Source organism: Thalassophryne amazonica, chromosome 15 (assembly GCF_902500255.1).
Source record: "Thalassophryne amazonica chromosome 15, fThaAma1.1, whole genome shotgun sequence".
NCBI lineage: Eukaryota > Metazoa > Chordata > Actinopteri > Batrachoidiformes > Batrachoididae > Thalassophryne > Thalassophryne amazonica.
In genome coordinates this window covers 3,255,494-3,272,132 of record NC_047117.1, presented here as the reverse complement: position 1 = coordinate 3,272,132, position 16,639 = coordinate 3,255,494, and the positions used below count along the sequence as shown (strand labels likewise).

The following is a 16,639-nucleotide window of genomic DNA, read 5'->3' as shown; positions in this document are numbered from 1 at the left end:
ATTTGTGAATCAGAGCACAGTGCAACTTTTGTCTGTTGCATCGACAGTTATACGACTTCATGTTGGAGTAAAACAGAGATGACAATCATTTGGAATCATCGACTTGGAGTACCAAAGAAGAAATCGAAGAACTTGAGGAAAACGTAAGATTTGATTACATTTCCACTCCAGCTCAGTAGGTGACGACAAAGCACATTAACAGTGAAGAAGTAAGAAAAGTGAACTTTTTCTTGAAAAAAGTTTATCTAAATTGAATTTTAGCATAGTTCTTTTACCGAAGAAACAATGAGACATTTTCCCTCATGTACACGTAGGAAGTGTGGCTAGAACACTGTCGGGAATCTTTTGTCCGCCGTCAGAACCTGAGAACCTCGCGATGCATGCTGGGAGATTGAGTCCGCTGAGCGGCAGCCTGTCGCCGGTTCACTGTTCAGTTCTTCTCGTCTTACAGCCGTCCTGAGTTCACTTTATTTTCTAGCCGTCCCGGTGAGCGGAGCCTCGGTCGCCTGACACCGAGCACACTGTATTCTTGAGTCATGGCCGTCATCCGACAGCTTTTCTCGGTGAGCTGAGGTCTTTCTGTCCGTAACTGTCAGGAAGCTAAAGCTAGCTGCTGACATTAGCGACAAATTTCCCACTTTTTGGTAACTTGTGTGTATTTTTCTAGTTTGTCACACGATTCTATGCCTTTATTATTTTTGTTGAATAATATAACGCACTCTGCCGAAGTGACAACAAACTAATGTAACGTTAACTTGCTGTCCAAGCTAATGTAGCTAAGCTAGCCTCCAGCCCACCTCTGTTTCGGCCTCTTAGTCTCATTATCTAAATTATTATTCATTAGCCAAATGAATTCTAATCCTCTTATTCCATAATTTATACCTGCTCAGGTGTCAGGTTCCTGGTGTATCGCCGTCAGCGTCAGGTAGCCTGTTAGCCGCTAACTGTTAGCCGCCTTATCCACAAACGTCACAGACTGACGAGCAGGATAAAGTTAAGCACTTCGCGAGTTAGTAACAGTTAACGTGTAATAATTACGGATGGATGAAGACACTAACTAGTTGCTTTAGCAAGTTATATTATTTTTTTTATGTGCTTTTGATTCGCTGACTGGGAGGAGAATTACTCAAAAATCTGTTGGAACTGTTGTAAGAATTTAATGAACCCTTTAATAAACGTGGACTCAGTGGTGTGCAGACTTTGGACAAAGCCTTAAGACTTTTCAGCATCTCAGGTGCGCGGGGGCTGATGGGAAGGCATCGGGACAAACAAATGCACGTGCCTGACGGCAGATGCGTAATCAATGTAATATTGCTCACTACTGCGTGTGGTAAATGGCATTTCTCATCAAAAGTAAGTATAATAAATGTTTTCCAAGCACTGACAGCTGCGCACATGGCTTGTTTGTCCCGATAGCCGCCGACTGGAAGCGCGCGCCGCGCATGTGTACTGGTGATGCTGAAAAGGCTTATTGTATTTCAGGTAATAAGCCTGTTCAGCATTACCAGTATGCATGTGCGGCGCATGCTTCTGGTACCAGGACAAACAAAGCCATGACACAAACGATATAAAACACTACAAGACAACACAGTCCAATGTACTGGGAAACATTTATTATACTTACTTTTTGATGAGAAATGCCCTTTACCGCACGCAGTAGCGAGCGATATTACGTTGATTATGCATCTGCCGTCAAGCATTTGTTTGTCCCAATGCCTTCCCATCAGCCCCCGCATGTCTGAGATGCTGAAGTCGCTTATATGTCGGTGTTGGGCAGTGTGGCCCAAGATTGATCAGGTTTGAGGTTTGATGTCTTGCTCAGTGACGGTTCAACACTCGACATCAGTCCTGATTGAATCCACCAACCCTCTGGTTAGTGGCTGTTCGAGTTATTTTGTGACCCCTGTGCCAGTGTCAGGAAGACTGCACCAGATAACTGCTTTGATTATTGATTAACTATTATTTATTTTTAGAATTTATTAGTTGTCTTTCGGAGATTTAAATAAAGGCTATGACCATTTCCCAAAGTGCTGATATATATATATTTAAGATTAGTGAGGTCACCCCAAAGGTCATTTAAACGGCCTGAGTGGAAGGAGCAGACTTTAGTTTTTGTGCATTAAACCTTTTTGTTGCAGAAATATTTTCCTGCTTAGTGAAGTTGTCAGTCTTGAATTGCGTGTTTGAAGCCCATGTTGGTGTTTCCTGTGTGCAAACGAACTGCTCCAACTATTCCATGAGATAAGACCAACAAAGCAAACACGGCATTTAAACGCCGCCTCCTGCTGCTGCTGCTTAGACTTTCTACTTCCACGTAGACATTTAATGAAATGCTGAACCGACGACTCACAAAACCAATTCAGCTGCTTTGATCAGAATTAAACATTGAACAAATAAAATAGTTGTTCTTATTGACTTAATTTGAAAGTTTTGGTTAAAATAACTTTTCAACCAGTCTGTCCTCAGAGTAGAACAGTTTAAACCAGATGTTTTCATTTAATCAGGTTAAATTCAGTTTTATGGTTTGCAACTGTTATAAAATTATCTGGTTGAAAACTGTTGAAATGTCTGCATTTTTAAAACAGTTTGGTAGCTTTAATTTAACCTTTACTTAACCAGGTTAGTCCCATTGAGATCAAGATCTGTTTTGCAAGGGAGACCTGAGCAATTATAAAGTTTCCAATCCACCTAACCTGCATATCTTTAAATGTGGGAGGAAACCATGCAAACATGGGGAGAACATACAAACTCCACACAGAAAGGCCACAGGTGGGAACCGAACCTTGACCTTCTTGCTGTGAGGCGACAGTGCTAACCACTTATCCACCATGCTGCCCAGTGAAGAATGTTAAAAATAGACCACAACAGTTTATTTTAAATAAACCAGAAAAACATTAATGGATTACACACACGCACACACACAGTGACCAAGAGGAGTTCTGTTCTTTTATCTTCCCTGTCCACATTTCCTCTCAGGGGATTGAATTTATGACCATCTGGTCACAAAGTTGTTTCCGTGACCATCAGGCCACCACATCCATAAAGGAGTACAGTGACTCATTGGAGAGGCTGGAACATGTCAGGAATTTTTATAACCAATGAGAAATGCGCTGTGAGAGCGCACATAGCTGCTGTAACTAATCCTGGAGTTCACTGTTGGGATTAACAACACTGTTATGAGATTGTTTGTGTCACCCTGTTTCATGATGTGGTAATGTTATCCTTTACTAATGTATATTTCTGCACCAAATTCTAATAACGCACTGATCCAGGATGTCGACTGGTTGTAGTCCTGGTTTTTCCTTTTTGTGTGTGTGTGTGTGTGGTTTTTTTTTTTTTTTTTTTTTTTTTTTTTAGTTTTAAACGACACCTCCAGGAGGAGAATGGCATGATGATTGTGTTTGTATTTGTAATTGTACAGTTGATCAAATAAGCGTTTCACCTGTTGGTTTCAGAGCTGTTGTGTTTTTGTTTTTTTTTGGTGGTATTTTTTATTTTTTTAATAACCATGGATCAGGTTTTATTTCATGTAAATCTATATTGCAGATGTTCCACAAAGTGCAAACCGGGTCTCTGTGTTGAGGACGTTTGGGTGTTTTTCTACAAATATTATCCTCCTGTGATGAAAGGGGACTCTGCCGCGTTTTGCCCTGAGGCGACCTCATGGATTCAGAGGTTCTGCGTGGAGTTAGTCAGCAGATGCCTCCCGGTGCAGGTCGCAGCAAATGGTTTCTCACAGATGTGGTTTTAATTTGATTTCCCACTTAATTACTGTCAATTGACCAACAGTCCATCCACATTGAGTGCGTCAGTCAGTTAATTTGTGCTGCGGTTTAAACTGCACAACCATTGAATTGGTTCTGGAAGAACTCAGAGTGACATTCCGACACAAGAAAACCTCAGGATTTTGTAGGAGAGAAGCAGGAAATGTTGGTTTTTAACATTGTGAGATGCAGCGGCTGTTTTTATTGCGTTACAGTTGGACTGAGGTCAGAGGGCGGCTTTGCTGCCGTCAGCACGGTGGAAGATGCACGTGTTCTTTCTAATTATAAAACTCTTTCTGGATGCAGTATTACTCTCTAATGGGTTTTGTTTTTTTTTTTGTTTTGTTTTTTGACCTTGCAGGTGTAGCCACCTGGTTTCCACTGATCTTACAAGAGAATCATGGAACCAGATGTGATTCGAATCTACTCCTCTTCACCGCCGCCGATGGAAGACGGTGCAGAGGAAGAGGACGACGAGTTTGGAGACTTCGGTACCTTCTCTGGTGGTGTTCCCAACAGCATCAGCTTCAGCGAATTTGACACCCCGACCACTTTCAACCAATCCCAGGCTCTGATCACCACCTCGCCACCTGAGCTCATCAACAGCAGAGGGGTGGTGGCGTTCACCCACAGTGCCACTAATGGGACCAGCTGCCACATCACGGAGCTCTCTAAGGCAAATGGTGTGGCACCAGCAAGTTGCCAGGGAAACGGTCCCTTGGAGAGAACGGAAGCGAAAAAGGTCCTCTCAGACTCCTTAGATTCCACGAAGGTGGAGTGTGTTGATTGCAACGGCAGAGGCACAGAGGTGCTAACAAACGGGTTTGATGTTCAAGGAAGCCCTTCCTCACAGAATTCTGTCCACTCTCACACAAAAGAAACGTCCACCGAGGACACGGGCAGCTTCCCTGTTGGCAGCCCAGAGGACGATTTGGCAGATTTTGCTGCTTTCGCAAACGCTGAGAGACGCCTCAGCCAGACAGAAGATGAGGACTCGGACAATCCTGGGTGGCTGGCAGGGTCCACCTGTGGAGCTGAGCCGGGAGTGACTACAGAGGACAATGTCAGGGACACAAATAGAACTGGACCCGAAACACCGGGCTCAGAGTCCGGATCTGTCCGTGTGGATGAGCCTGGTGACCCGTCCGACACGGCGCGGGGTTCCTGTTCACACGTTGACATTCATAAAAGGGACGCCTTTGAATCAGAGACAGTTTGCACTAAGGATCCTCTTGTTCTGAACTGGGTCGACATCGCTGAAAGGGCCGCCGCCGCCAAACACGACCTTTCACCAGAACCAGCCGCAGACGAGGAGGTCGGAACTTCAGACGGAGACGGGAAGGGCTCTGAGACGGAGACGTCGGAGACGTCGTTGGGTCTGCCGCTGTCAACACATGCTTTAGAGGAGTACGGCGACCTGAGCACGACAGCTTCAATGACGTCTCCGCCGCTTCCAGAGGACACGCCCACACCCGCTGAACACAGCCAGCTGATGGAGGACGATGCGGACTTTGGCGACTTTGGCGATGCTGCTTCAGACAGCAGTCAGGGCTTTGCTGATTTTGCTGCGGTTGAACAAGACCAAAGTGAGGTGACGACCTCTGAACCTGCGCAGGAAGCTGCAGTTGCTGACGACGACTTTGGAGACTTCAACTCCCCCAAATTCCATACGGGCGGCGCCACGGAGGATGAAGGAGAAGACAAGTTTGCAGCCTTCCCCGTCAGCGACAGCTTCGGGAATTTCAGCTCGGCGGTTGGAGGCTCGGAGTCGGAGGCTGCTTGGAACGCTTTTGGTGAACTTGAGCAGCAGGCAGAGGGGGACTCCTGGGCAGCGTTCAGCGTGGAGCAGAGCGCCGCTGGTCTTCCCGCGGGGAGCAGAGAGGAGGAGAGCAAAGAAGGCGAATCTTCGGCTTCTAGAGAGGACACCAGCAGGGCTGAAAACCAGCCAGTAAGCATGATGGGAAGAAAGTGAGCAGACTGGAAAACTCCAGCGCTGCTGCTTGGGGTGTGTGTGTGTGTGTGTGTGTGGGTGGGTGGGTGGGTGATTTCTGCTGAGTTTTAGTTCAGTTTTCTGTTATTCAGAAACACTTCAGTCTTTAGCAATGTGAACCACCCACTTCCAGCTTTATTGTTCACGTTATTGACAGAATGCAAAGAGAGGAAATGATGTTTTTGTGCATCAGTTCTTGCAGTTTGTCCAGACCCATCGCGTCACGTCTGCTTGCTTTCTTTAACTCAGCAGGCCTCATTTTACCCAGCCACTCTGGCCACTCAACGCTCTGCTTTGCTTTCAGCCGCTCTGGCCGCTCAGCGCTCTGCTTTGCTTTAAGGCGCTCTGCCCGCTCAGCGCTCTGCTTTGCTTTAAGGCGCTCTGCCCGCTCAGCGCTCCGCTTTGCTTTAAGGCGCTCTGCCCGCTCAGCGCTCCGCTTTGCTTTAAGGCGCTCTGCCCGCTCAGCGCGGCGTACGCTTGCTGTAGGCGCTCTGCCCGCTCAGCGCTCGCTTTGCTTTAAGGCGCTCTGCCCGCTCAGCGCTCCGCTTTGCTTTAAGGCGCTCTGCCCGCTCAGCGCTCCGCTTTGCTTTAAGGCGCTCTGCCCGCTCAGCGCTCCGCTTTGCTTTAAGGCGCTCTGCCCGCTCAGCGCTCCGCTTTGCTTTAAGGCGCTCTGCCCGCTCAGCGCTCCGCTTTGCTTTAAGGCGCTCTGCCCGCTCAGCGCTCCGCTTTGCTTTAAGGCGCTCTGCCAGCTCAGCGCTCCGCTTTGCTTTCAGCCGCTCTTGTGTCTGTACACATCACTGAATCCATTTGGACTTTTTTGGGCAGCTCTGTTAACTTGCTAACAGTTTGATAGTGAAATGCTGCTACTGGCTTCATGTTAAAATGCTTTTATTGTGAAGTGTCAACATGAAAAGATGTTGTAGTTTTAGGAATAAGTCAAGGAGCGCAATTAAACTGCAGCGTGTCAGTCGTACATAAGGAGGCAGTCAGTGAATAAATTTGTTGTTACTATTTTTGAGCTCATGTTTGGGTTTGGAATACATTTTCTAAAAAAAAAAAAAAAGCACCTCAGCATGAAGCTGAAATTTGTCAGGATCAGAATGCTGCTGTTGGTTCATGAGTCTTTTTTAAAAGCAGTTCATCCTAAACTGGTTTTTGAGTTTCATTGAAACTTGATGATGATGATGTGCATAAATGAAAGAAAATTCCAGGCTGACATAACACAAAAAACAAAATTATTAATGAGAACATTACATGAGAATACATAATAATAATAAAAGCAACAGAAATTAAATATTACAAGTTGCATGTTTTGAAATTTGTGGGGGGGTTTCTAACCCTCATCTCATGAGTTCGTTTGATGTATAAACAGACCTGTTGGGATCTTCAATACAGATTCCAATTTAAATTTTTTTTTTTCCTGTCTGGACTAAATTAATCTGGAAACACGTAAAAATCACACGGGGAGTTAAAACGTGTGACTGAACTGTTCATAATGGATAGAATTTAGAAGTTTTTAAACAGAATCAGACTTTTTTTTTCAGTGATCTTCCTCTCAGCTGTTCAAGGTCAAACTGACGAAATGACATGTTTGTGACAACGGGGAAAACCGGGTCTGTTGGACTGAAACCAGGCAGGAACTCAGCAGGCACTCGCACGTCAAAACATGTTGAGTCATGTCAGTGACGTCGGCGTTTGTGTTAAACATTAGCTGACCTGTTAATCAGGAAGGTCGTCCAGCTGTGAAGGCGAGAAGACTTTCTGACGCAGGACACACTCAGGTGTCAGGTGTCCTGCAGGGGGCAATCTTTGTTACCTGACACTGAAGTCGGACCAGGACATTTGTTCTGCAGTGTCCGACTCCGCCCACAGGAATGTGACCTGACTGCATTGTTTTGCAGAAACACACACAGCATTTAGGATGCACTCAGCCAGTCGGAAAACTCAAGGCACAAGTGTTGATAAGAACAACACTTGAACTGTGAAAGTTATCTCTATTTATTTATTTTATTTTATTTATTTATTTATATTATTATTATTGGCTGAATGTTTCTGTGTAGGCTCTCAGTTGTCCAGGTGGTTTCCATAGTAGAGAAGCTTGAATCTTCAACTGGACTGGGTTGCTTGACGCGAGGACGTTTCACTTCTAATCGCAGAAGCTTCCTCAGCTAAAATTCTTGCTCTGATAGTCTGACTTCTGTCTTGACTCTAGTAGAGAAGAATAAACAGAAGCCACAAAAGCTGGAGTTTTAAACCTAACCAGACCCCTCCTACCGAGAGGCAGACTGCTATAGGCTAGTGACTAAACAATAACTCTAATTAGCACCTATTGTGCTCTAGTTAGCACCCTCCTAATGACAGGGCAGCTGTCCCTCCTAATGATGGGATGGACGCCTCTCCTGCCGGCTCCCTTGACGACTCTCTTGATGACGTGAATGACTCATTACCATGAACAAACCTGAAACTGCTTTGACCTGAGTACCCCATTGTAAACAGGGGAAACAACAAAGCGTGTCTCAGACCCCCTCCCCGGTTAAGGCTGGGTTTCAACTGTTTCACATAGAATGCCTCCTTGACCCCTCTCTCAAACCATTTCTTCTCTCTGGCTAATATTTTAACTTCCTTGTCCTCAAACGTGTGGTTAGTGTCTTTAAGGTGGAGATGAACTGCAGACTGAGGTCCACTGGCGACCTCTCTGCGGTGCTGGTATAGCCTTTTGTGTAAAGGTTGCTTAGTCTCACCTATGTAGTGTTCGTTACAGTTTTCCTGACATCTGATAGAATACACTATATTGCTCTGTTTGTAACTAGGGATCCTGTCCTTAGGGTGAACTAATTTCTGTCTCAAGGTGTTAACCGGTTTAAAGTAAACTGGGATTTTGTGCTGTCTGAAGATCCTCTGTAGGATGAAACATCCTTGCGTCATGGTAGGATGAAACGTCCTCGCGTCAAGGAACCCAGTCCAGTCGAAGATTCAAGCTTCTCTACTATTATTGGCTGAACCAAAAAACAAACACGTTCCATAAATTGTGCGAAATTGGTTTCAAATCGGGCAGCACGGTGGATTAGTGGTTACCATTGTTGCCTTGCAGCAAGAAGGTCATGGGTTTGATTCCCACCTGTGTAGTTTGCGTGTTCTCCCCGTGTTTGTGTGGGTTCCCTCCGGGTGCGCCGGCTTCCTCCCAGATCCAAAGACATGCAGGTTAGATGGACTGGAAACTTTAAATTGTCCATAGGTGTGAATGTGTTCGTTTGTGTGTGTGTGTGTGGTTTCAAATCTTGCTATAATTTTTTTGTAAGTTTGAGCGCTTTCAAACCATGATGTTGAAAATTTTTGTATAAATTAAAGAAAAATCAAGAGAAGTCAAATGACGTGAGCAGTCAGTGACATGAGCAGGAAGCCAATGACCTCCTGTGGCCTGTAGGTGGTGCTGTCCAGTCGTCTGGAGAGGCTGTTCCAGAGCAGCTTCCCCCATGTGGTCGCAGCCCGGCTGGAGGAGGAGGTGGTGTCCTTGAAGATCCTGCTGGAACCTCCTGGGGAGGAACCACATTCAGGAAGTGAAGACAGCAGGTCACCGTGCAACAGGTGAGTCAACGTTTACCACTTCCTGTAAAGATGACTCGTTTGCACCAGACAGATCAAAGAATAATGAAGTTGCCCCCCCCCCCCCCCCCCCCCCCAAAAAAAAAACACTGAAGTTTGTGTCTAACTTTCCCTTCTGGTCTTATCTGCTGTCGATTTGACTTCCTGTCTTCTCTTTGGTCGGCGCAGGACGTCACATGGCGGCGTTTGGGTGCAGCTTCAGGACATCCACGAGGCGTTAGGCCTCCGGTACCAGTGGGGTGGTTCCCACTGCAATAAAGTTCTCCTCTGCTGCCTTGGCATCGACACGCGGAACATCGTAAGTCACCGCAGAAAGCGCGAGAAGCTGAGGATTTCCTGAAACTAAACGCATCTTTAATTTGTGCAGCTGTTCACAGGACAGAAGAAGCAGCCGGTCATCGTGCCCATGTACGCCGCCGGCCTGGTGAGTCACGCCGCTATCGCTCATCACCAGATCTCCACACACAAGCGACCTGGCAGCCTGGTTCTGTCCCGTCAGGGGTCCTGAAATAACCGGGCTGTCCTGAGACAACAGTGATGGCAGTTTCTCATAAGATTCTCTCGAACCTGCCGACAGTCTGCGTCCACGTACAGGACTTTTATTTTGATTTTTTGTTTGTTTGTTTTTTGTTTTTCCTCTCAAAAACCACTTCCTGTTTGAGCTCAGGTCACTTTTTGGGGTTCAGGTGAAGAGGGTCGTTGATTATCTGTGGACACTAAAGGACACGTGACCCACAGTGTGAGACTCGTCTAGTTTAGTGTGTTTTTAATCACATTTCAGTGATTATAATGTGATTCTCACCCAGTAAGCCACACCCCTGAGTGGAAGCGTTCACACCCCTGCTGATGTTTAAATGTCTGTTCTTCCTCTAGGGGATGCTGGAACCCACCAAAGAGCCCGTGAAGCCCGTTTCTGCAGCAGAGATGATCGCTTCTATTGCACAGGCGCCTCCTGCAGCGCCGGAGAAAAGCTCCTGTTCCTCTGACGCGGTCCAGGTACGACATCCTGCTTCATCACCTCATGGCTTCATGTGCAGGTTAAGAAAAAGTCCTGGTAGCTTTGGTGAAGAACATGGTTGTTTTTCATTCTGTTTACTGACTGTGTGATACTGAAGTCCAACAGCAGGGGGCAGGATGTTTTTCTAACAGATACAGACCTCCTCACTATTCTTCTGTCTGCCTGCAGGAGGCGCTTCCACCCATCCAGTTTGACTGGAGCAGCAGTGGCCTTACCAATCCCCTGGATGGTAGGTGACCCCGCCCACTTCTCTGAGCCCCACCCCCCTACGTGGTTCTGAGGTGAACACTCGTAGTGCTGCGTGAAATCCTGTGTCAGTGACGTAACTTCAGCCTCGTCCGTTAGCAGATGATAGTTGAAGTATAAATATGTTTTCCTGTAAAACAAAAAACTGAACCTGAGACCAATTAAACACGAAGCTTCTGTCAGAGGCTCCGCCTCCTCCAGACTGGATTTTGGGCTGACAGCTATAAGATGGTGAAATTCAGAAAATAAATGTCAGTTTTGTTTTTCCTCTTTGCTACAGCAAAATGACTGTTTTCACAACAGCGCCCCCTGTCTGTGGCCGTCAGAACGCAGCTGATCTTTGATCAGCTGACGGAGACACTGACAGAACTTTGATCCTGGTTTCATGATCTCTCTGAACTCGCTGAACTCGCTAAAAGCTTTTATGTTTTAGTTTTACTGACTTTTCCCTCACTGACAGTGTTTTTTTTTTCTCTTTTTTTTTGTTGTTTTTTTTTTTTGTAGATGATCTTTGTTCCTTAAAGGAAAATTCCACATTAGCATTTTAACAAACACTGATTATGTATTATTTTTAATGATATATTTAAAGTTTTCTCACGTTTAAACGTGAGCCGTGGATTTTCCCTTTAAACACTTTTCAGCTCTTCTGTCGCGTTGAAAACAAACATGGCTGCTTTGCTTGACAAGAGTTAGCGTTAGCTGCCTGTCCTCACTCAGCTGCATGTCTCCGCTTTCTTCTCTCTCTCTCTCTCTCTCTCTCTCTGTGTGCTAACCTCGGCCACCCCGGGCTGAGCAGCGAGCGGCGGCTCGTCGCTGTTAAACCTGGACTTTTTCGGCCCTGTAGACGACTCTAGCTCCAGCAGCTCAACCTCCATCCCAGGTCAGCTGACCCCTAACACTAACCCCTCCTCTTATTCTCACTTATAACCCTGCGCCATTGGTTTGTTTGGGCTCAGTGAGCGTGTCACAGAGTGAGCAGATAGTCGCACAGAACTGTAGGACTTTGATGACCCCCCCCCCCCCCAAAAAAAAAATTAACTATTTATTACAAGCAGGAAAATTCCGATATGTTTAAACCAAAAATGTATTTTTCTTCTACTGTGCTCACCTATCAGTGGAAAGATGGCAGGAATAAGGCCCCCTGTCGATATCGGACCACTTTTTTTTCTTTTCTTTTTTTTTTTTTTGTGCAGCTGCTCCGAGCTCTTAAGTTGAAAATCCCTAAACTTTCCAGAAATGCGCTGTGTGTGTTTGCTGATTTGTCACTCAGAATCTATCACAATAGAGACAAAACCTCATTTATGACAGCAGATTGGACAGACGGTTGGTACTTGCTGAGAGTGAGTGCTTTTGTTAATCATTGTACATTATAATTGTTAACCATTTGTTGTTATAGAAACAAATCCCACTGAAACCGCTGGGATGAAGCGTTTGTGAGCGCTCACTGTGCTTCTCCTCCAAAAAATAAGCACGATGTGGACACGGGCCGGAGTCAGAGTTCATAGTGTGAATCTCAGTGTGGACATTTACTGCCCTCTAGTGTTTTCCCCCAGACCCTGACATTTAGCTGCCCTTACTGGCTATTTGACACCAATCGGATTCAACTGATTTCAGATAAAATTGCTATAAATTTGACTGGTTCAAATAAACGTTTACTGAGTGAAAGTGTCAACTTGTACCATCTGCTGGCCGCTTTTTAATTCAAACTTTTCATGATTATCAAAGTTTCTGAAATGATTCTAACATTCATATATCAGAATGCAGAATAAAAGGAAGCAATTCAAAGTTGAAGGTATAATCCTGCACTGTGATTGGTTGAGGTTTGATTGACAGCAGCCGCGAGCATCTGTAACCTTTCTGTTTTTTTTGGGTTTTTTTTTTTTCTTCCCCAAAGGCGTTGACCCGGAGCTGTACGAGCTGACCACAGCTAAACTGGATGCCGGCGGTACCAGCAGCCGTGTGGCAGACGCCTTTGCCCGCCTGATGTCCACCGTGGAAAAGACCAGCACCTCAACAAGGTCAGAGATTGAAGCATCTTTTTTCTTCTTTCAAAATAAAAGTCCAATTGCTGCTCTTTCTCATTTTCTAAACCATGATTTTAAAATAACGTGGTTTAATTATAGATCATTTTATTTGTTTGCGTCGTCACGCGTAACGTGCTACCATTAGCATGTTGTTGGAGTTAATTGTGTAAAATCTGGCTGTGTCCTGCTGAGTGAGCTCACAGAATCATTTCACGTTATTTGATTGATGCAGTCGTCCTATCATGTTGGCTGTTACTGACTTTAGCGTTTATTTTTTTGTCCTGTTGGACAGGAAGCCGAGGAAAGACGAGAATTTGAGCGAGGAGGCGGCTAAAGTCATCGCCGCTCTGCCGGACCTTTCCTTCATGCAGGCTAAGGTTCTGATGTTTCCGGCCACACTGACGCCGCTCGGGTGCCAGGCTATGCCCAACTGAAGCTCCACCCCTTGCACTGACCCCACCTCATTTCTTTGTACCCATCCTTCATTTTTTTATTATTAGTTTTTTTTTAAATATCGCTGCAGCTTTGATCCTCACTTCTTTTCTGTTCAGACATTTTATTTATTTTTTTATTTTACATTTTTAAGGAACATTTAACGGGAAGCGCTCACGTACCGAGGACTCCGCGGCGGGTGTCCAGCCGATCTGTGAGCGATGTTGAGAATTCTAAAGGAATGGTGGTGTATATAATCAGGGATAAATGTCTACTTTCCCACTTTTTTGTGCGTCTGCGTGTTGGCGTTGAAGTCTGTGAAGGAAATTGAACAGTGGCTGAATCAAAGCGAAGAAGAAAATATCGATAAAGTATCAATGATGAATCTAAATGTCTATCTATAGCTGATAATCTATTTGACTTGAAACCAGACTGCCTGCAGAATCCAGCTGAATGTTTAAAGTTTTTACTGCCAGCACATTTTTTAGCTTCTTTTTTTTTTTGCGGAATTTAACCGTCATCACTTGACTGTTACTTTTTTTTTTTATTCTTTATATTGACAAACTTTAAATTTGTTTCCTCTCTGCCGTCTGTTTCCGTGGTGTGTCAGGGGACAAAACAGTCTGAGATTTTCAGAATAAAGCTCTTTTTTTGTTTGTTTTTGGTTAAAATTATTTTAATCATATCATAAAAATAAATCAGTTGTCATAATAATGCTGTAAAATAAATGTGATGCAGATTTATTTCAACTTTCTTTAATGTTAAAGTCAAGCTGAATAAATTTCTTCACTGAAATTTTCTACAAAAAAATTTACTTAAATTTTTTAATGTAAATTTTCTTCACTTTACTATTTTTTTTAATGAAGTTATGATTAAATTTATTGTAACGTTCACTTTCTGGCAGAATCAAATGTGTGAAACTTTGCTTTCTAACATCAGGACAAAGTAAGTTTATTAGTTTTTTTTTGTTTGTTTTTTTAGTGTTTGCACATCTTTAATATTTTTGTAGAGTTTGAAATGTAAAGCTTGGCTTTGGAACTTTATTCTGGCATGTTCAGATTGTTTCAGAGTCCTGGTTCTGCTGCAAACCCCCCCAAGCTAAGAATGGGACATTTTGATTAAAACCACTAACATCTGAAGGGATTTATGGGGCCAACGTGAGGCGGACTGCTGTCAGCGAGGATTTTGCACATTGTAAAGATGAAGTGGATGTACTTACTCATAGTTCACTGTGGCTGCGGACTGTGTACAGTTAAACTATGGACTGTAAAATGTACGGGGAAATTCCTATGGAAAAAACTCAAATCACTTGAAGAGCCTGTCAAAAGGTTTTCGTGCATGCCCGCCGGGTTCTTTTCAGACCATAAGTGTGTAAATTTTACTTTTAGTGTACACAAGAAATTAAAAATAATTTAAGAGAAAAAGTCTTCGTCTTTATTACACATTTGTGCACTGCTAGGTCGAGGCGCCGTTCTCCAAGGCTGCAGAGTTTTGGAAGGCAAGGACTAGTGCCTTGTTCATGGACACTTTTCAACTTTGGGTAGAAATGGAACCAGTAGAAATGAGTCCTCCAGCGAGTATCCAGAGAGAGAAGCTTCCTGGGGAGGACTTCCAGGCACCACGTCCAACTGGGATGAGGGTAGCAGAAAATTGATGAACCCCAAAATCACAGGATGTCAGAGGTCAGGAGCATGAGGTGGTTTGGGAGCAGCAGTTCATTCTACTTTAATGATCAGGCAGAAATGGATGTCAATAAAACCGTCTAATTTCTCAGGAAATGAGTTTCTCCAAATTTAAGGCTCCTTAAACGTTGAGGTTTGTAGAGAAAAGAATGATTTTTAATTCAAGCTTTTCTGAGACTGTACACTGCTGCCACCTGCAGGCTGTTAACTAACTTCAAGTTATCGCAATGGTTTTTTTAATCTTTAGCAACATCGTGTAACAATAAATGACTCTTTAATTAGAAACCACTGTTAGAAAGAAAGCCCTTATGTATGTTTGACCACCAGGAAACTCGAAAACTCTGTGTGTGTGTGTGTGGGGGGGGGGGGGGGGGGGCATTTAATGGAGAGATTTTCACTGACACCAAACCAAATTTACTGGTTTATTCAGTTTGTCAGTCTTGTGGGTGAAACTATATATGACTCAGTGAACTTCAAAGGAATTCTTTATTTTTAAATGTGATCTTTGAAATTGTCTTCAGGGGCGTTTTTGTAACAACGGCACTGAGCTCGGAGTCACAACTTCAACAAAACATGTTTTTGTCACAAACTTGTTTGCACAAAATCTTTGAAACAAACGAGTGTTTCCTTTGACAGAAACTCTAGGATCTCCTGGAGGTCACAATGCTGCTCCCAGAGGTCACCGACCCCATGTTTCTAACTCTCCCAGTTCCACCTGACTAATCCAGGAGCAGGATGACCTCCAGGAACAGGGTTGGTGACCTCTGGTCCACAGCTTTTTAGGCCCAATCCCAGTGTCCCCTCTAAACCCTGACCTCTGACCCCTGGCAGACTTAAAAGGCTTCACCTGGATATCGAGGTTTGTATCATTTCAGACTAGTGCCGTCATCGATGTCATTCTGAAGTCTCGCTGAGACCATGTGACAGATTCAGGAAGCGGTTCAGATTTTGTGTGACAGCAATACCCCCCCCACACACACACACACAGATTCCACTCAGTGTGTGTGTGACAGAGTCGTGATGTCACAGTCGGTGTCGGCTGTCTAAGAGGAGGAACCTGTTAAAACCAAAGCTTGCTGAACTGATAGTTTTGAATAACAACGATCCCCCCCCCCCCAAACAAAGCACTTCTCTACATTTCAACCACATTATCTCCTGAACCCTCAAATTCAATTTCACTGCCCTGTCAATCAAATGACAGCCCAGTTACAGAGCACTCTGACTGCTCTAAGCTCTTCTGTCAGTCAGTTTCACCTCCATGTCTCACTGTCTCATGTCCATCCTCACTACATATAAATACACTAAGACATTATCAGAAAATCTGTCAATTTCTATTATTACAAATTCCGTATTTTCATTATGACAAAGGCAAGAACATAATCACGGTGCGTTTCGGGTCTCTGTCTTGCTTTTTTTTTTGTATCAATCTTATTGACCAGTGGGGTCACTAGAGAGCATTCAGAGCTTCAAGAAATAAACCACTTTTCAACAACCTGCAGAGAGGCTTCAATGTTTCAAGAAGCTTCATCTCGCCATCACTAGGGGGCGTGGTTGGCGTGTCTGCACCCAGTTCTTTACTTTCTGAACTTCCTGGTTTCCTTGGTAAGTGTTTGATGTCACAGCACTATGAACTCTGGGTAATTCCCTCAGCCAACATTTGCAGAAACATGGAAAAAAAGGGGCTGAAAGTGTCGGCGCCCCCTCGTGCAGTGACGGGGACGAACACTGGGTCAGCCTGCATTCTTTTACCCAGGATGCACCACTTCCCATTGTTGATCTGTAAGAACCACAATGACCCATAAGTGGGACCTTTGACCCCTTTAAATTGGAATGTTCTGATCAACCTGAATGTCAACATTCTGGATCAGTTTTGTACTTGC

The 16,639-nt window shown here is 44.5% G+C and overlaps 1 protein-coding gene across 2 annotated transcripts; it reads left to right on the top strand.

Annotated features, from left to right (window-relative positions):
• The first annotated feature begins 433 nt into the window (after positions 1-433).
• aftpha (aftiphilin a) lies at positions 434-14,501 on the top strand. 2 transcript variants are annotated; one of them, XM_034188331.1, is made up of 10 exons: positions 434-563; positions 4,126-5,712; positions 9,179-9,339; positions 9,526-9,655; positions 9,725-9,781; positions 10,231-10,353; positions 10,544-10,604; positions 11,418-11,501; positions 12,516-12,639; positions 12,938-14,501. In XM_034188331.1, the coding sequence occupies exons 2-10, from the start codon at positions 4,165-4,167 to the stop codon at positions 13,077-13,079; spliced, it is 2,430 nt and encodes an 809-aa protein (XP_034044222.1). In that variant the 5' UTR covers positions 434-563; positions 4,126-4,164; the 3' UTR covers positions 13,080-14,501. The 2 variants fall into 2 exon arrangements, with proteins under 2 accessions (XP_034044222.1, XP_034044223.1); XM_034188332.1 differs by lacking the exon at positions 11,418-11,501.
• Positions 14,502-16,639: the final 2,138 nt, after the last annotated feature.

Coding starts and splice junctions, on each gene's coding strand:
- aftpha (XM_034188331.1), top strand. CDS start 4,165: ATGGAACCAGATGTGATTCGAATCTACTCCTCTTCACCGCCGCCGATG. Junction 9,782..10,230: donor CCATGTACGCCGCCGGCCTG/GTGAGTCACGCC, acceptor TTCTTCCTCTAG/GGGATGCTGGAACCCACCAA. Junction 10,354..10,543: donor GTTCCTCTGACGCGGTCCAG/GTACGACATCCT, acceptor GTCTGCCTGCAG/GAGGCGCTTCCACCCATCCA.